This window comes from Lissotriton vulgaris, chromosome 6 (genome assembly GCF_964263255.1).
Source record: "Lissotriton vulgaris chromosome 6, aLisVul1.2, whole genome shotgun sequence".
NCBI classification, from domain to species: domain Eukaryota; kingdom Metazoa; phylum Chordata; class Amphibia; order Caudata; family Salamandridae; genus Lissotriton; species Lissotriton vulgaris.
Window position 1 is genome coordinate 1,126,708,787 of NC_141694.1, and position 20,543 is coordinate 1,126,729,329.

At 41.7% G+C, this 20,543-nt stretch overlaps 1 protein-coding gene across 1 annotated transcript in view; it reads left to right on the plus strand.

The window, feature by feature from the left end:
• TTL (tubulin tyrosine ligase) overlaps positions 1-17,960 on the plus strand; it is a 192,177-nt gene extending 174,217 nt beyond the window's left edge. The window contains exon 7 of the mRNA XM_086927220.1: positions 10,638-17,960. Within this exon, the coding sequence (XP_086783346.1) occupies positions 10,638-10,752 (115 nt within the window). The 3' untranslated portion in view covers positions 10,753-17,960. The remainder of the gene's footprint in view (positions 1-10,637) is intronic.
• Positions 17,961-20,543: the final 2,583 nt, after the last annotated feature.

Sequence of the window (20,543 nt, forward strand, 5' to 3'; positions counted from 1 at the left end):
GAGATATCTTGAATCTCAAGGCATCCTTGATCTTTCCCAGTCTGGTTTCAGACTTGACCACTCTACTGAAACCACCCTCATCTGGGTTACTGACTACATCAAACTGTCACTGGATAACAACGGGCGGTGCTACTGGTTTTGCTGGATTTGACAGCTGCTTTTGATACGGTCTCTCACCAGAAACGTATTCACAGACTGATGGAGACTGGTATGCAGGGACAGGAATTAAAGTGTCTTGCTAGCTTTCTGGACCTGCGCACTCTAACGATCAACCTGTGCCCCTTTCGTTGTCATACCCTGAAGCTTACCAAGGGGGTACCCCAGGGCTCTTGCCTCAGCCCTACCATGTTTAATGTGTACGTAGCCCCCCTTGCCAAAATTATTGGAGAGCATGGATTCACTCCCTATTCCTACGCAGACGACACCCAATTACTCCTATCGTTCAATAATGACATAGACTCACCCAAACATCTCTGTGGAGGGCTTACAAGCAATATCTGGTTAGATGACTGACAATTTTGTCCAGCTGAATGCTTCCAAAACTGAGATCATGCTATTTGGCACCGCTCAAACGATTTGGTCGCCAAACTGGTGGCCTCCCACGCTAGGTCCTGCCCCTATCCCGAAGCCTATGGCTAAAAACCTGGGGGTCCGACTGGACCACTCTCTATCTATGAGAGAGCAAGTCATGGCCACCTCCGGCTCCTGCTACCACACTCTGAGCCTTCTTCGTAGAGTGTTCCAGCTGCTTCCCTTATCAGTCCGCAAAACCTTGATTCAAGCCCAGGTCTTTAGCTGGCTCTATTACTGTAACACTTTCTTAGCATCGGCCAATGAATCCCTTTTAAGTAGAATGCAGATGATTCAGAACTTTGCCACGCATCTGGCTCTTAATATACCTTCTCGAACGTCTTCCCGGCCTTGACTGAGGCAGCTTCACTGGCTGCCAATCTGCCAGAGAATTAAGATTACAATTTGCTGCCTAGTACACAATCAATAGTTTGGGAAACCCAATATACCCTTGGAGGATTGGGCAATAGCTTAAATGGTAAAAGGAGCCTACAAGGGATTTAGTTCCGAACAATATTTCGTTATTCATAGATAAATCAGGAGGCTAGTCCTACTGGAACAAAAACCACAAGTGTCATTAGACAACAAAATACAAAATATCATAGCATAAAACACATGGGAAGACCTAGTAATTTCAAAAATATATCTTACTTTATATTTTGTTTGCAGATGGAATACAAATAGATAAAATCATTCAGCACAAAATCAAGTAGAGGAGCAAAATCAAATTGGCCTAACAGTACTTGACTAAACAACTATTCCTAATAAATCATAAGCAAAAGATCTCTCAATGAGAATGCGTAGTGCTCCAGAAAATAAATGTTCTTTAGGAATAGAAGATATGGTCAACATTTTGGTCTGTTCGGCTGTAGGCCATTAGACCATCTTCAGGACTAACACAGTTATGGCTGAGAAGAGAAACTCTTATTCAAGCTGACGAATGAATTTGCATTTTAACAAAATAATAGATAAAACGTTGCTGTTGCAGGTCAATCACTGTAGTGAAGGAAAACAAATTTCCTATATTTTGGTTACTAAGCCTGGGTCTGTATGAATACAGATAGATGGCTGCAGAACACTGTTTTTATATCTCAAATCTTAGTTAAATGGCAGCGTAACCGCATGGGACAAACATTGTTTGCTTCTCAGCCATAATTGTGTTCATCCTGAAGATGGTCTTATGGACTACAGCCGAACAGACCGAAACGTCGACCACCGTTTCCCGGTGAGGGGGCGTCGAGAGTCCATATGGAGACATACGCGGTGGCTTTGCGGGTCTCGCTGGCCTCTCCTCCTCCTTCCCCTCCTGGGGCGCCGACAGATCCCTTGCCTGGCTTTCAGGTCTGGCCTTTGCCCGTCCCGCTTGGCTTTGGAGACGGGCGACTTAGTCTACAGCCGTCACCCACTGAGGAGCTGATTTCTTCTCCGCAGGGCCCTACGGAGGCGGGTGCGGCCTTCGCTCACGCGGTGGCCACGACTGTGGGCCTTCTGCGCATGGGGGACCCGATTGCTCATTTTCCGGCGTACCATCTCTTGGAGGTTCTCTACCCGGGCTCTGGTGGGAGGGAGATCTTACTCCCCTCTGAGGGTTTGCTCCTTTCTTCCCTGCGGGAGCTTGGAGGCGTCCTGCCTCAGGGGAACCGGTGTCTCAACACCTACTGCACCTACTCCTTACGGCGCCACGTGACCCGGCGTGCCTCTCCCTCCACCCCTCTGCTGCCAGTCTACTTTTGAGGACCGCTTTCCCCTCCCTGCCGCCACTGTTGACTCCGCCTTTCCGGGAGGCCCGCTCGCTGGACTCTTGGGGGAGTAACCTGTTCGCCTCAACCAGTGGTGCCCTGCTGGCCCATAACACCTTGTGTCTTGGATCCGCGGCTTCCCAGGAGACTATTCAGGTGGACTTACGGTATCATGCTTTGGATGGCCGGGAGCTAGCAGCGTTTATTCTCCGCTCCGCTCTGGACATCTCGGAGGTGGTGGGCCAGGCCATGGATACCTCAGTCGCCATGCTTGGTTTCGGAACGGCGTGTTCCCTGAGAATATTCGGGAGCGGCTCATTGACCTTCCGTTTTATGGCAGCCTGTTGTTCCTGTGCTGCGGAAGTTCTTCCAAAGAGGGTTCCTCTGTTTTGGGACTTACAGTACCCTATGTGGGGTAGTGGTAGCTGTTATATAGCTCTGCTGGAGAGTGCGGGTTGCCTTCGGGTGCCTGTTCTCCATGGCGTTTCTGTATGTTGCTATTGCTTCTTGAGGTTATGTGCGGCCCTTGTGGTAGTAGGTCCGGCCATTTCCTTTCCCTCCTGCCCTTGAGCTGAGAGCTGGAATGCTTCAGTGTCCTTCATGCTTCTGGTGGCTTATGGTTGTAGCTACCGTTCTGGCTAGTCAATTCCCTTCCCTCTGGGTGGGCTCGCATCTTTCCTTGGACCCTTTAGGCTTCAACTTTTTCCTCTGCCTGTCCTGGCGTTGGGTAGAAGCTCTGCTTCCCTGAGAGTGGAGTGGAGTGGAGTGGAGTGGAGTGGAGTGGAGTGGAGTGGAGTGGAGTGGAGTGGAGTGGAGTGGAGTGGAGTGGAGTGGAGTGGAGTGGAGTGGAGTGGAGTGCTTTGGCCTCTCCGGTCCTCGCTCTAGGTCCCTCTGTTGTGAGTGTGTGGGCCTCCACTCTTCCTTCTTTCTCCTACATCCCTTCTGGGGCTGCTGGTGTTTGGTTTGTGAGGGTCCTCTTGCCTGGTAGGGACGAGGTTACCTCCCTGGTCTACAGGTCTGGTCTACATGAAGGAATCTGCGGCTAGAATTGTCTCTACCAGATACATCGTTACCGAAGGTAAGTATCTCGTACATTGGTGCAAATTATCCACATTGTTAAATTCCATCCAGTTAAGGCTGGATAAAATCAAACTGAAACTCCAAGAGATTTTAGACTCTAACTGTCCCCCTGTTCACTCAAGCTCACGCAACAAACACATCCCTCTTAGTACTTCCAATGTCCCCATCACAGGGCCTTCCCACCTCCAGCTGGGTAGCACCGTTGAAGCTGATAAGTTTGGTCCCGCCTCGGCGCCTATCATCCTGGTGGGGGAGGGCAACTTAATGCAAAAAGCCCCAGATCCCCTAACCCAATCTACCCAGATGACTCACAAGAATATAGTAGATCCAAACAAGCAGGGGAGGGCTTCAGAGATAAATCTCATATCTACCCTAACATCGCTCTTAACTCCTTCGACGCTCATGACGAGCTCAGCTCGTCATGGTGTACACCTCCATACACTCATGACGAGCTGAGCTCGTCATGAACAATGGGAATCAACATAACTCAGCACAGGAGGAAAATAACACTAGCATCGATGGTGTTAAGCTGAATCATAGGGAGACCAAGTGTGAGAAGGTGGCCTGGTATATGATGTCCACTAATTAAAGTGGGCACCTTGCACCAGTCCAAACAACCCTTATGGTGGTTTAAGAGGTCCAAGATAACCTTATAAAGCTATCCAAGTGGTAGCTGTGGAGAGCAGCCTTCAGGCTTAGTCTTGAAGGAATGTTAAGCAGCTTGTTTTACCAGAATGCAACTTATAGTATTGGTTAAATGAAAGGAGAACCACACAGGAGTTATAAAAATATGTATTTATTATTATAACACACATTAAATACCTCACAGTATCTGCTACACGCAGATAATAACAAAGCACACAATACTGTAGCACAGAAATAATCGTTCGTAAGTAGCACTAATACACAGTGGGCTCCCGGGGGAGACAAAACCATATACTAAAATAGTGGTATAAGAACCACAACTCGAGTCAAGACAGTGACTAGAGGAGATAGAATCGCTGGGACCCCAAAGAACCACCCAAGGTGAGTAAGTAGGGACCCCGCAGAGGACGGCTGCAGTGTGAGAACACAGCCACGTGCTATATACAAATCAATAGGAGAGTAGTGGTTGCAGTTTTGCAGTTTAAGGACCTTTCCCAGTGGATTACGCAGGAATCCTTTAGAACATCGAAGGTTGGATAGCCACCCCACCCGTGGATACTGAAGTACCAGACTTACCTATCCCAGGGAAGCCGGGTGCATAGGGTCGAAGCGGCATCGGAAACTGCCTTCGTTCTCAATGGGAGTCTTCAAAGAAATGCCGCTGGTGGAAAGAAGAAAATTGTCTGTTGGAATCTTGATGGAAGGAACCTGAAAGCAGAGCGGACAGAGTCTGGGTCACTAAGGAGTGGCCAGGGGCTCAGTAGACAAATGCCCACCGATGCCGGGTGATTCAAGTGTGAAGATGGAGACCTTGACTCTACAGCTGCAGGGACCAGGAGACACCGAGGATGACCAGGAGCCGGATACGAGCTGTCCCTCGAAGGATGTCGAGTGCTGAGGGGTGGGTGTTCGGCGAGAGCACCAACAAGCCTTGGCAGAGGCAAACCACGAAAAAGGTCAAAGAAGGTTACGGTTTTGCCCAGCAAGGACCAGAGGACTCACCAAAGCAAGGAGAGTCAGGGCAGGCCTGGAGCAACCAGAGTCCATGAAAAGCCAAGTTGTCAGTTAAATTGACCCACAGGCCGAAGGCATAGGAGTCACAAGGGGGCCTCTAGCAGTTCCAAAAAGTCACAGCTTGCAGGGCACAGAGTGCGAGGAGGGGGAAGTTCTTTGTATGAAAATGTGCGTAGAAGTTGGGCTATCGATAGCTTAGTTGGGGAACGCCAACAATTTTATGCACTTGCAAATGTACGCAGTGCACAGGGGTTCGTGTAATGCAGTCCCCACAAGGGATTCTGGCCTTAAACTTGGTGAGAGGGCAGCTGGACCTCAAGGACCCACCTCCTGTGTTGCTGGAGCCTTTGGAGTCCGCAGGAGCTCAGGATAAGCAGACCGGTCAGTTGCGTTACTGTGCCTGCGAATGTAGGGGAGTGACTCCTTTACCCCAAGGGGGATACTTGAGTTGTCCACAGGTCCTGCACTCTGCCTGTATGGTGCACAGGCACAGACAATGCTTTGGACGGAGAGGGAGACGAAGTCAGGCCCAGTCGAAGTCCAGAGTGTCCAGACGGTTGAAGGTCAGTGGTTTCTTGATCAGAATCTTGTCCACATCGAATCTAGGTTCCTACAGCTAGGTAAGCCCTTTTGTATCCATGGGAGAGAGTTGGACAGATTCAGGAGACCCTCCCAGGGGAGGGTCAGGACAGTGGGGCGGTTACTCCCATGTCCTTTGTCCAGTTTCGCACCAGAGCAGGAGCCAATGGCTCCCAGGACTAGTTTGAACTGGCCTATGCACAGGGACACCAAATATGCCCCTCGTGCAGACTTTCAGGCCCTTTGAAAGTGCACCCACCCAGTTCTAATTCACTAAATCCTGTCTGGGAGTTGGTCACAACTCCCTTTGACAGGTTGCCTATTGTGCTGCCTTCCTCTGCTCAAGCTTGGTTCAGCAGCAGGCGGGCAGAAATGTGTCTCTGGTTGGCAGCAACCATTTTGTGCTGTCTGGGTCGAGAAAGCTGGTACCAGGAATACCAGGACCCCCCAAATCTTGGGTGGAATCATACCTCCCACACCAGTTACCGGTGTGGAGGTATGATTCCAAGGTGTTTGATACCAAACATGACATGGTTTGTTGCAGCCGTTTTCGAGATAGCATTTTACGCAAGCATATAATGCACCTTCTACCTATATGTCTGGCTGCGTCACTGACAACCCAGGAGAATGGTCTCTGAAGGCTGCAGAAGTGCTCTGCTCATGCAGGGGCACCCTCATGTAAAACCCAGCACCCTGCCTTCAAGATTGCCAAGGCCTGCTGTAGAGGTTACTTATAGGTTTTAAGTGTAGTGACCTATAAATATAGTAAGCCTATATCTAAACTAAGTGGTGCATGCACCATCTTACACAGGTTGCAATGGCAGGCCTATAGTTCCTTTTTGCATGGCCTCTCATGGGTGGCATAATACATGCTTCAGCCCATGAGAGGCATCTGGGGTACCAGTATCCAATCTGGAGTGTACCTAAGTACATGACATAACATTTTAGGGAGAAAGGAGATAGAATGGGGTCCTGGTTAGCAGGATCCCAGTCAAACTAGTTAAAAATAGTGCAACATCAAGCAAACAACTGGGGTTACCATAAGAAGCCGATCCTACTTCCCTACACCAAGTACCAAAGTCTTAACCTACCTCCTGCTGCATGTCCTTTTGTTCTTGTACAGGTCAGTGTCCCAGCACTGAGACTCCATCAGAGAGAATCTACTGTCAGCTTATGGCCAAAGTGCGTCATTGGTTATGCAATTATACGAGGCCAGGGAATCTAATCCAGAACCACTTACTAATGGCACGGAGAGGCCTGTGGGTTGGTCCGTCTCCCAAGGTATAGGTGGGAGATTGTGTTTCAAATTTTGACTTTCCTTACCTTGTTAGTGATCTAATTTCTCAGCTCCTAAATCAGGGACCAGGATAATCCTGGTTTCTTTTATAAAAATCAGCCCTTTCAGCGTGACACGACACCAGATGTGGCATCAGGTTGTTCGAGCCATGCAATCAGTCAACCACCTAGCAACCACACTTACCCAAGCATTCACCACAACAGGGGGGCCCCAGATGTAGTATCAGGTCCATCGACCAATGCTACTACGCATTCACCTAGTAATCACACCTACCTGTGCACATCCAACAGGTTCGCTCCTCTCTCCGGATTGGATTGGACTCCTGTGTTTGGCAGTTGGCCAACCACCAGATGCCCCAGAATCCCCCTCGATCTATGACTGCAGGTGCTGAGGTTGATTGTGACACACATCCTCTACGGGGGGACACAGCACTCCCTAGTTGTTCGAACCTAGTTCCTTCCATTATGGCCGTTAAGGACCACACCTCGGTTGTACTTGAATTAATGTACCCCATTCTGACTTGGAGCATTGCTGGATTTAACAGTAAGCAGAATAATGAGGACTGGCTTACCGTCTTGACTGACTTTCAGATCATTTACATGCAAGAAACCTGGGAGATTGCACCAATTTTTATTTATGACTTCCAACACGGCTGCCCTTAATGTTTGGCGCTTCCTAAGTACTTCTCCCTATTTTCACATCTTGGTGATTAAAGGCAACACAAAGTGGGACTAGTTATTTGTGAACTATTATAATAATTATTTCCAAAACCCTGAAGCTACACCTCTACACTTAGATAACGTGGCAGAGGACCTTGTGGAGCTCCGCCCTAACCCTTCTTTGTAATTTTGCTTGGTGATTTTAATACCAAAATATGCACTCGGGATCCAATGGATCCATGTGGAATTGTAAATCACTAGATGTCGCCATTTACCTTTTCATCACGATACACATGTCAATGTGCTAAATAGTATCCTAATGAAATGGCAACTAAACTTACAAAATGCAATAGACCCACACATGGGGAACTTTTTCCCTACTTTTTATAGAGCTGAATATTCTTCCACGTTGGACTTTATAATTTCTTCTGAGTTTTTAAGTTCATACTTAAGTCACAGCCATACTTTACCGAATTTGGTGACAATGCCATGCTTCCCTTTGCTAATAAGTAGCAGGATTCTGAAATCTGTAACAAAACTAGAACCCTTAACTGATCTTAGCTAGAAATAATGGTTTTATACTAAAATGGGGCAAGGTTGATGGAGCTAGTCTCTTCTCAAATGTTATGGCGTCCAACTAGTAAGATATTAACACCTGCTTGGACCCGTTCTCAAATCAAGGGCTGGTAACTGAAGCCTTTTGTAAATTACTGCATTACTTTAAATTACAGCTTTTTCGTTCAAAACCAGCTAGAGATAGTGCACTGTATAGGCGGTTTGATAAGAATTGTTCCCAGGCCTCCGCAAACTTACACAAGGCCCTCCAAACCTCTTCTAGAAACCAAGAGGTGTTTTGCACTTTAAGGACAAGTTAAATAGGGATAGTAGGTTGAGGCACCTTAAACCAGAGGCCTGGGATAATTTAAAACAAAGCGATACAAAAGGGGATGATGAACGGAACGTTTGAGCAAATCAAACTCTCACCCACAGTCAACTGATCTGGGTTTAATCCATCACCATTCTTTAGCTCACTCAGCCACCCCAGTTCAGACATGGCCATATGCAAATCCGTCTGACCCTGTGCCTCGTGGGAACAGTCCAGCCCGAACTGCCAAGCCATGTCTTTCCTGGACCAGAAACAAGCATCAAGGGACCGGTTTCGGATTCGTAATCCTCATCAGCCAGGCTATCTTGAATCCAGTGGCCAAGTGAGCAAGGGACTCACGTCTGAGCATGCCCTGCCAACTTAGGGCGAACAAAGCAATAAAAGAGGCCTGGGATAATTTAAAAAAAAGCGATACAAAAGGGGATGATGAACGGAACGTTTGAGCAAATCAAACACTCACCACCAGTCAACTGATCTGGGTTTAATGCATCACCTTTTTTTAGCTCAGACGTGAGTCCTTTGATTTTGACCAAAAATTGGGCTGCAAGTCAGTTGTAGAAATGCTAAAAATCATCAGGCAAAAACACATTCAATCGCTACATATGGGGCAGCAATTTGGGGAATAACTGACGTGACTTCACTTCAAGCCATTGAAGACACATGTATCAAAAGATTGCTGCCAGTCCCACCTTCTTGTAATAATTTCATTGCACATAAAGAAATTGGTTTGCCATTCATTACTGATGCCATCACATTTGCGCCTCTTTCACTTTGGCTTTCAGTATTGAAGAGCGGCGCAGAGTGGGTCTAAAGCAGATAATCTCGATTGATATCCTGAACCAGGACCACATTAATATAATCCCTTGGCTAGCATATGTCAGGAAAAATATAAACATCCTAGGACTGGCCTTTTTATACGACACCCCGACCCTCTGTGAACATTTTCCTGAATCCAGATTAAAGGAAATGAACCTAAATAAAGCGATTTGAGAGAGGTGGGAAGGCCACAGAGAGAAATACTCTGTAAAGTTTTATGATAATATACTGCAGATATTAAATCATTCTCTCTTATTTAGGGTTCATTGAGAACAACCAGCAACGTTTTATTTTGTCAAGATTTCGACTGCATTTAATTCTATTAATGCTGCGTCACCCTAATAATACATGTAAACAATTTACCACCTTGTCTGTGTAACAACATGGCACCCCAATCAACCCTTCACCTCTTATTCTTCTGCCCCTTGTACGCTCTAGAGGGGAAGATTTTTATCATCCCACCTTTAAATAAATTCTCACTGTGCACGTCAGGCTTAGCCCTGTCCACTTTGTATCAATTAGAAACGCTATTAGTTTGTTACGTTTTTGCTTCCTTTTTTCTGGCCGCCCTGAGAACCCGTAAGGTGCATAGTACAACATCTTTCACTTCTTAAGTCTGCTGTTTTTATCGATGCACCTGCTCGAACATGATAGCTGTTATATCCTTGTCTTCATCCAATGTTTTTAAACCCACTGGCCCTTGTACTGTATTCATCATTTTATTGATTTTTTTTTAGATTTATTTTAAATGTAATTTTAATTGCAATGAAATGCTTTTTTATTGTATACTTTTATGCATTTTCCCATTGCAAAATAAAGTTGGTTGGTGATGATGAAATGAACTGCACATGAGATGCTTGTGAGAGTATTCCAACCACCCCTACTTAATTTTTGCTATAGTTCAGGTTCTGAAATGAATCTTTGAGCACAGCTGTGAAATCCACTTATGTTCTCTCCCCCCTTTTAATGATAGCTTAAGATTGCTTAGGCTTTGAGTAGCATAACTATAATAAGATCATTCAAAATTATTCAGTCCAGGTGGGCGGCAGCATTTTTTTGCATCCAATATTACTGTTGCATCCTTTCTTAGTTTATTTCCAATTTTTAAGGTAATATAGTTGTGGTTCGAACGCAAGACGCAAGAGAAGAAGCCCAGAACAAGCCCATCCCGCGACTGAACAGCTAAAGTGTTCTGTTCCCATTGCCTATGAGTGAACATTTCTCCCTCAGTCTTTGATTGTAATTTTTCTAAAACTAAATCTGATAGAAATGTACCAGGGGCTAAGAAGTATATGTTTTCTCGAATTATTGCCTGCTCATACTTTTAATGTATATTTTCCTTTTCTTTTCAGGAAACTGTATCCAGAACTTTGTCAAGGAATAGTGGATGTGGCAATTTCCAGTATCTTTCCCTTGAGTGACAGTGTGCAAAACCAGAACCCACCAGCAATATTTATAAAACTATGATGACAGCCGGGCAAGCAATTGATGGACAGAGTTGCTGCTCACTGAAGGAAAAGCTTGCTTGTGGTCATTAAAGTGTGTCATGTCTGAAAGACAGACTATAATGCAAACCATTGGAAGGGACTGTGGCAGTCTGACTTTTCAAAGAGACCACAGCACGAGCCAAAGTACCTAGACCACATTGCCTTCTTTTTTCATGTCTTGCTTAATGATACAGCTGTGGTGATGTGTGGACAAAACAAAGACATCTCTGCATGGGACAATAAGCCGATGTACAAAGGAAACAAATAGTGGTATGATAAAGGAATATGTTGACCTATGGGGGGAGAACACAAATAGCTGTGTATTAAAAGGCTATGGTTTAAGGAAACATATTTCCAGAGTGCAAAAACTTGAAAGTCATGCTAATTGCTCAAGTCTGCGTGCTTGACCTGCTACAACTTTCGTGCCTTACGTAATTTCCTGGTAAGTACTGTAGGGCCACAGTTTTCAACATCTTTTCCATCAACTGTAATCAATTAATCTTTGATATCTTATACTATTTTAATGTTGCCCATTTCCAGAATGTGGAGGTTAAATTGGCATGCTTTCAAGTTCGCTTTTGACTAAGTGTTATCGAGGTACATAAAAGTGAGTTGCAGATTTCAAAGCAAAAACATGTCACAGATGTAATCCGGCATGATATTTTGGTTCCCCTTCATCCTGACTTATCCCTGCCGATCACACATGCTTGGATACTCTACCTGACGTGACTAAATAATATATGCCCTTCTTCCAAATGGTGAGTTTCAAAACTGTGAATGCAAGTAGGTACGTTCCGGACAGCATTGTTATGCAGTTAAAATTGTATCTACAGCGGCTGCAAATTTTCTGGACAGTATCTGTATTTTAAACAGATGTGTGCAAGTTGTTGCGTAAACTCAAGAGACTCACCTTATCACTAGGCCCAATGGATGTCCAATAGGTGCCTTGACATGCACTATCTAAAAATGTTCCTTTGAGTTTTACCTGAAGGTCTATGTGTCTGGTCTCTTACTTCTTGTCCTTTGCCTTCCGCCATCTCACTTCTTTTTCCTTCTTTGTTTCTGAGATCCAGCACCTGCAATACCAACTATCCCCACTTCGGAATGTAAAAAAAAGTTACTCAAAGCTTCTTTCTATTCTGCTTTGTTTTGGTATTATGTGATCGGGTCCATGCCTAAGAATCTTGTTAATGAATTTGTTGTATTTTGCAAACATTTAATTGCCTATTTCAGCACTGAAGTTCAACCAACCACCTTTGTTGTTTTGGTATACAAAAAATACTTGTCCATCAATGTTTAAGAATTGGTAAACAATATATAATTTTTGAACTGGGAAAGGCATGAAATGAGCATACATAGAAGTGTAGAATGCAGAACACTCAACTAATGCTCTAAATTATTTGCCCAAGTAGTTCTTGGATTTTGTGAAGTAACGCCACGATGTCTAGTTATGTTTACTATAAGACCAAACGTTGTGTACTTTAAAGAGTAAAGTCAAGATTGATAGAAAACAGTGTAAGAGCAGAGACTACATTAAGTAGATTGAATTCACATTAAACTTTCAGTGTTGAGTTTGAGACAAAAGATACCCACATGAGTTACAAAAATATTTAGTTAACAGGTAGGAGCCATTTCACATATGAGTGAAGTAAAGACTTCAAAGTATTCAGATAGATATGAAGTAGAACAGTCACAGAAATACCGTCTTTCAGGGTTTTCACGAAGTCTGGATTTAGTCCGCAGTGAAGTCACAGAAAACTCAGAGCTGTGTGACACAAACGCTTCAGTAGATTGTGCTGTCAGTTACATTGAGAATACCAGTATCAACAGTGGCTTTCCAAGTAATAGGTTATGCATATTGCTATATGAAATATTCTTCAGGTGGATGAAGGTCGTGTTAGCTGATTTGCTTGTGGGCAATTTCACAAAAAATGTTTGAGAACCTTTTGTCATTTGCATTTAAGAATTATAAAAAGATATACAGGTTATGGGGTGACAATCATCCTGTGGATTTCTAGTACTCTTCAGGGATACACAAGGCAGTCGAGACAACTCATAAAATAGTTAAAACAAACCCACCTTAAACATTGTAAATGAAAATTTGTTTCCTTAACATTTGATGAATTATAATGTATTCTTTAAGTATTTTTGTATTCAATCTGTGTTCCCAAAGCCAGGCAACAATTCACACAAGGAAAAAACTATTTGTACATTTTATTTTGTAAATCCCTGAATATCTGGCTGGTATGTGCTAAACCCTGGTTAAGGTAATGTGCTACTTTAATTATCTGGTGTTAATTGACAGGCACAGGTATCTTTGATATCGCATGCTTTCATGTATAGCTAAGTTCATTTTAATTGTGGATAACAATTAGTAGTTGCAATCCACTAAATCTTGCATTTTAATCTTCAGAATATCAGTGTCACTATTGAACGTTAAGCTGAAAGAAGTATTATCACATTATGATGGATGTATTGTGGACAGTTTAACTAGAACCTGCGATGCACAGTCTGTGGAACGTAGAATTATGTCATTAACCGCCCACTATTCATGGCCGATTTTCACATCATTATTGCTCTTGGTTATGCACTTCTGTGACTAACATGTATTTGTGCTTGAGGTTACAAAAGAGGAGTTAGGAAATCTCAAATTTTCTGATCAGTAATTTAAGATTTTGTTATTGCTCAAATGCCCCAATTTCTTTTTAGGAACTCTAGAAAATGATGGTAGCTGTCTAGTGCCTTTTTATGAACTAGTGGACCTACATGAATAATTTAAGTGTATTATCTGATAAACACAGATTTAACAGTTGAATGTGCAGGTTTTAATTAAGTTGCAACAATTGCTACTTTTCTTAAAAAGGTTTTGTTCACCATTGTACCCCTACACAGACAATGCATTGAAAATGTTGTTTTAGCAAGCATAAGGTCTCCACCTGCTGTTTGGTCTATCAGAGTTTACATAGTGTGTTATTAATTATGCTTTTATCCTCTGAATAGAGGAAAAATCATTTGTCTGTGTTTCATTTTCTTCCAATTGGAACTCAGCGCACTGAGCATTCGAAAATTGTTATCACCAACAGAATTGTACTTAACTTGCAAGACCTGCTGTGGTTGTTATCTATTTTATTGGAAGATTTCTTATTACTTTCATTTTCAAGATAGCCTCTTCAGGATGCGTGTTTTTTTTATAAGACTTACCTGTTCTCTTAAACTGGCCCCATCACAAATGACACAGTAATCTTCTATGTTCCATGATTGTTTTATTCTGGTCTTTTTAATCTACTGTCCTGAATGTATATTTCTGGCCATATGTGTTTTTCCCAAGATGGTGATGATATAGGTTTACCAAAGGCTGTAATCAGATACTATCTCTTGAAAAATGCAATAGTAATCAAGAGGCTTTTGGGGCAAAACCTTTCAATTATCAAATACAGTGTTAGAGTGTGTTTGTTTGGCATTCAGTACGTTTTCCTTTTTTTTGTAAGTGTACTGCTTGCCACCAACAGAGCTATCTCTGTGGTTAAAAAGTAATATTTGTTAAGTTGAATGCAATAAACAAGTGTTGGCAATCGGCTTTGAAACCGAACATAACTTTCCAAAGACATACCCCAAATCTGCAATTTGGGACACTGGATTGTTGATGATCTTTGCTGGTCAACAGGGACCCGTGTCCTCAAACTGATTTGTATTCCAGTGTTTGATATCATTGTTCTACCTGAAAGAGATGTCTTCTTTCTTTGTGTTGATGCACACAAGCAGATTAAACGGGAGTATGTGACAGCTAACCAGGGTTATGTTTTAAGGAGAAAGCAACACTTCAAAATACAAAGAAGAGGTACCATTTTGACTAGGATTCTGAACTCATTCACTTTATTGTTTTGTTAATTTCTGTGGTTTAGTTTTTATTTAATGTATTCATTACAGTTAAAAGATGTCCTTTAGTTTCGGGGGCTTTAGGTAAAACACAACAGTATTCATACCCATCCTAATTATGGCTTATTTACTCCATACTCCATGATATCACCCTTTGTGAAATGCTGCGATTGCTTGTGTTAATGCTCTGTTTTGAACAATTTGACTTCACTGAGGGAGAGGTGCAGTGGCATCAAGCACACTAGGATAGTTAGCATGTGTGCCTGTGTGGGGTGAGAGTTAAAGCTTAAAAGTTAAAAGGTTGTTGCTAAAATGCTGTTGGATGCAACGAGCAGTTAGTACCCCTTTCCTCATACTGTACACATACAACTTCTGCCCTTATTTCCAGTGTGAACATTTAACTACTATTAACACTCGCAAGCAGAGGACAGTAATGCTTTATTGGTTTCTATATAGGTGTCTTTATTATTGGTCTCAACAGGCAGCTGATGTTATCACTTCCTCCATTGCACTCTGTTTTTTATCAAATGACTGCCATCCATACAAATCATTGCTCCGAGAGTGCCATCTTCCTCACTGCCTGGAATGTGCCTTTGTACTGTTGATGCCTATCCAATTGTTATTTTACAAGGGTGTCGTATACAATTGCCGGTAATACCTAGTCCTCTCAGAGTCCCCTCTTAGTGTCCCCTCAAACCATCAAAATAGTTTCTGCTATCTTTGGTTTCAATTTTCCACAGTTTGTTTGTTTCTCTTAAATTATGGACCCCATATGTTTTCAAAGCTGAACAACACTTGTAAGGATGTTTACCATTCTTCAATACTGCTTAGATAGACTAATGAACTTCTTCTAATGTGAAAAATAATCTAATTGTCAGTCCAGTCCTGAGCCATATTTATCTGTTTTACGTGTTTCAAAATGAATATCACTTGTGTTCTCTTAATGCACCAGTACTTTTATTACAACTCGATCCATCTATTGCTAGATCTTAATTTCGCTTTGATCGAATAATCTTACATAGTATTTACAAATGTGTGTTTGAGTTCAGGATCAGATCCTGTCGGCTAAATTGTGCTTACTCTGCGCATTTCTAATTTTAGTCTATTTATATTAAGAATTGTCTTCTGTTTGTTACTTTTAAATTAATATCTGTGGCCTTTCTATCTTTTTTCTTTATTATCTCTTCGCATTCACTTCTTTTCTTCCATGTCTCTTCGCTTACGCTCTGGCCTTCTGCCTCTACAATCAGGCATTCTTTATCACTACTTAACTGTGTCTGATATTCATCTGCTCTTGTCGGTCTCTCTACCCCTGATGGAAATTCTGTTAGAGCAGTTACAAAATGTTTCTACTTTATCCAGTTGATTCCACAGGGTTGTTTACATCCCCTCAACTGTTAAGGAAATGTATTATGTTGCTTACAATTGCGCCTTGGAACTTGGATGTTGATGATAAATTGTGTCTATTCATCGCGAAGTGTGATTAATTGTACGTTTTGTTACCAACACCACCAACAAAAATATGAATCATTTCTACCGCAAATATATAGAAAACTGTGTCATAGTCCTCAGCTAATGCTTGTTAATTCAACAGCCTGTTAAAAGCACACACCTGTTAGTACAAAGTCTTGTGTAGATTTAGGATTTAGTATTGTGTAGCAGATTGGAACATTTCAGAGTATATAAGAATTTTCAGTTGTTTCTTTTTAACTGTAATGGAAATGACACAGTAACAGAAAAATGTTACATTCTTGCACATTCAACCGACTCCTGTGATAGCATTACATATTTTTTTAAATGCAAAGGTAGTCTAAGTGGGGAGCACTATGCACAAAATTAGGAGCCAGGGTTGTTTGGTGTAGGTTGAGAGAGGACTGGATACACTTGATTGTCAGGGACTTCACTTTTTCACAGGGTGAGGTAATAATGCCACCCTAGAGCACCATCTAATAGCAGTGTAAACACATTAAAAAAGGTCCCACAATCCGCCTTTTTTCAGTATATTGGCAGCAGCCCTATTCTTTTTACCTCAAATCCTCTAAATTATTACGTTCTTCCTGATTTTCAAGACAAATACAAATCTATTGTATACATATGTTGTGACAAACTAGAATTTATCTGGCCCTCTTGGACATATTTTGGACTACTCCATTCTAAGCCATTAAAAGTGCACGTGTTGGGAGAGTTCCAACTACCCTGCAATTAGGAAGAAAGTCATAGAAGTTTTACTCAATATACCCTTAAGCACTAGGATGCCTAGTTAAGTTGTGTGTTGTGTAAATGTTTATTTATGAATTCATGTTGCCATCAGCCATGTACCTCCGAGGTGTTTTGATCCTGGTGTCTTAAAATAAGGTAAAGTTTCCATATTCCATGAGCGAAAACATCTTTTTGGTGGTTGATTCTGATAAAAATGAAAGAAATGATCTCCAAAGTTTATGGGTTTCTATGATACAGCATTCTTTTAAAACTAATAATATATACTGTACCCTGGAAAAGGGTTTCATATTTTGCACTAATTGTGTTTGTGAATACTCTTTTTGAATGTGGGCAGTTGTTGTAGGTCAATATTTCCATTTGTTGAGTATAGTGTGTGTGTGTGTGGTTTGGGGGTAGATCATTTGTTAGACAAGCTACCACATCCATATTCAAAAGCACCTCTGTGAAAACGTAGTATTATAAAAATGTTGCTGTTCAAGATTACTAGACATACAAGTATTGAACTTAAGATAAGTCTGAAGGAAATAATGTATATTCCACTGAAAAGGGCCTAGCATTTGTAAATCACTGCCATTGAATGACGGTTAAGATTGTAGTTGACAAGCTTGAGAATGCGTTAAAAGATTACATTTTCATTTGTCGCACGGCATTTGACCAAACCGTTTGTACTATCCTGAATTCTCAAGTATTTTACTACCATCATAGGTAACAAACAACCTATTTCAACAACAAGGGCCGCACGTGACCGTGCACTCACAGCTAGTTAAATTAGTGAACACGGGACGTTGGCAATCACTACCTGTCACAGCTCTGTTTGTAGACAACAGCATTGTTACATGTCAGTCATACATTTTGTCCAGACACTTGCATATAACTAGTGTTTCATTATAAACTGATTGGTAAAATCATTTGAGTGTCAATCGCTTCAACGTTTATGGTGAAAGCTGTACAATGTACTATTCTGCTCAGTGCTGCTATGGCGCACTATTCCTGTATACTGCTGAGCACAATGTTCATGTGACCAGTGCATGGCTCCCCCAAATTGTGTATTTACGCCTTTGCAATATACAATAAATATACAAAAGAGGCTTACCTGTTTGTTTTTGTTTTGTGCAAACTTTTAAAGACCTAGCTGTGTAAACTTGGCTTTTGACATGTGTAAACCATCAAGCGAGGTGCTGTAAACAATATTTGTAGATGTTGCTTTTTTGTGGTCTGATTACTATGCTTAATCTATAAAATGTACTTCATGTATGGTTTATTTGTTAGGTTATTACCACTGGCATACACAGGACCAACAATTACCAGAGCCATAGACAAGTTTAGTTTAGTTGTTCTCTTGCAAATGTATGAAATAATTAAATAGGTAAACATATAAAAACAAATACTTTGAAAGCTTGTCCCAGGGAGACGATAGCAGCAAAAACATTATTACTATAGAGGACTGTAAAAACATTATTATAAAAGACTGTGTAAAACTGTCATTTACTTTAAACGTTTTGCACAAAGTGTAATGAAAACATACAGTTTATTTTTACTAGTGTATCGCTTCCACAGAAGTCAGAAAAAAAAACCTGATTTCACATTTAAAAGTTTAAAAGATATTAGAAAAACCTACAATATTGAATGTTTAAAAAATCAAATTTCTTGTTTTTATTATAGTTAAAGTGCTCGCCCTGCTATTTTTACCCTTATCGTAAAAAAATCTACCTGAAAAATTAACTCCTATATGGTGTTAGCACTGGACTTACAGAGGCAGAATAATTTATATCTTCAGTGTAAAGTTTATATATATAATTTTAATTGATCCCCATGGCTAACACCATTCCATGCATGTATGCTCATTGCAAAATAGGAATCTTTTTCTCAATAAACTGATCATCTGAAAAACTGGTGAATTTATGTATTTCGTAAAGAACCTGTTTTGGAGATTGAACAAGCAGATAAAGAATATCAGAGGCACTACAAGGTAATATTGCACTCCGGAAACCATGCCCTTTTACTGCACTTTTAACAACTGAAGAAATTTATCCTCTTTGCATTACACATTATTGAGGTCTTTAGGAGAGTTAAAAAGTGGTCAAATTAAAAGAGAATAGTCTATTGCATTAAATAGGTTGCACACGTACATACGCGTAGACACGTAGACATATGGCATCGCGTTGTCTACAACAATTTCAAGGCAATTTGGCTAGAGTGATACAAAGTGGAGGTGCACATGGTACAATATATATGATCATGTACAGGTTTTCAGGGATACTGCAGATGTAGTTCATGCAACACTAACTAATTTTCAGCATCCTTGCTGATCCAGATGATGGATTCCTGATTATTGTGGGTTGCATGGCAAATAAAAATGAAACTAATAAACATTTAATCACTAACTATGTATAACCTAGAAGTCTACAACAGGATTATACTTGTGCCCTGCAGTCTTCAACACTCTCTTCAGTCTTAAAAGATGTAGGTTTGAAGGAGGGGCAACAAAGAAACATACCAAGAAGTCCTAAGCTGAAAATGTGATTGATAATGATGTCCTTTTTGGAATATGGATTCTGAGGAACAGACATGAAGTGCTTTGCATTTCATCAATGAAAAAACATCTGTGTAGCGCTAGAGAAATGTTGCATTATGAGACATAAAATATGTAAATGCATTGTGTGAGATAGTTTGCCCCTGAAATGTATTCTAAAACGTCAAATGTAAGGCATATAAGTACAAACTGAAGACGTGTGAATCATGTGTTGATTCTCTTGGTGTCTAAGACCATAGTTTTCAATCATACACTTTCAAGCAAAGAAAGAAGCACAATATTCTGAAGATGCCAAGCTCTTGAAAATTGGGAGCCACAACTTTCAGGCAGTATATCAAGAGTCACTTTATTGCATGGGCCATCACATTGCTGGTAAGAATATGTTCATGGTAACCTTAAAAGAAAAGCTGTTCAGATTATCTATATATGTGTGTATATATTAATTATGGTAACTACTCAGTGTATCATGGTGGTTAGGTCCGAGTTTCCATTGAAAACTAATTTTGTTGTTTTCTTAATACCTCTATTTTTGTCTCTCCTTCTCTCCTCTCTCAATGTATTGAGACTGAACTTTTTTGTCAAACGCCCGATGGAGCTACCTGGTTTAGCTATAGGGGAGATAGGCCGTGGACTCCCTCCTTGGTCGTCACCTACCAAGTCGGACGTTAGACAGATTTCATTTCGGCTCTCCCTGTTGTCTCTTCCCCCATACCCCCCTTTCTTTCCTTCCATGCCCCCTCCCCTCTACGCTCCATTTATTTTGCCCCCCGTGTTTCTTTAATTGTTTTTCCCATTGAGACCGAGCTATTTGGCCAATGCCCGGTGGAGCTACCTGATAGCTATAGAGGAGATGGGTTTTGGGACTTCCCCTCTACCTTCACCTACCCAGCCGGATTTTGGACAGACTTTCCTTTTGTCTCTCTGCCGTATCTCCCTACTATCCCTTTACCCTTACCCCCTTCCCCTCTACACTTCAATCATCTCGCCTTCTATGCTCTTGCATTTGTTTTTCTAGCATCTGATGTTAGTTGGAACTGATGTAATCTTGTAATGTAACTTTTGTGTAACCTTATGTAAAGCGCTCTGATACCTCCGGGTCTAGCCAGCGCTATATAAAACTCCTAAATAAATAAATAGACAAC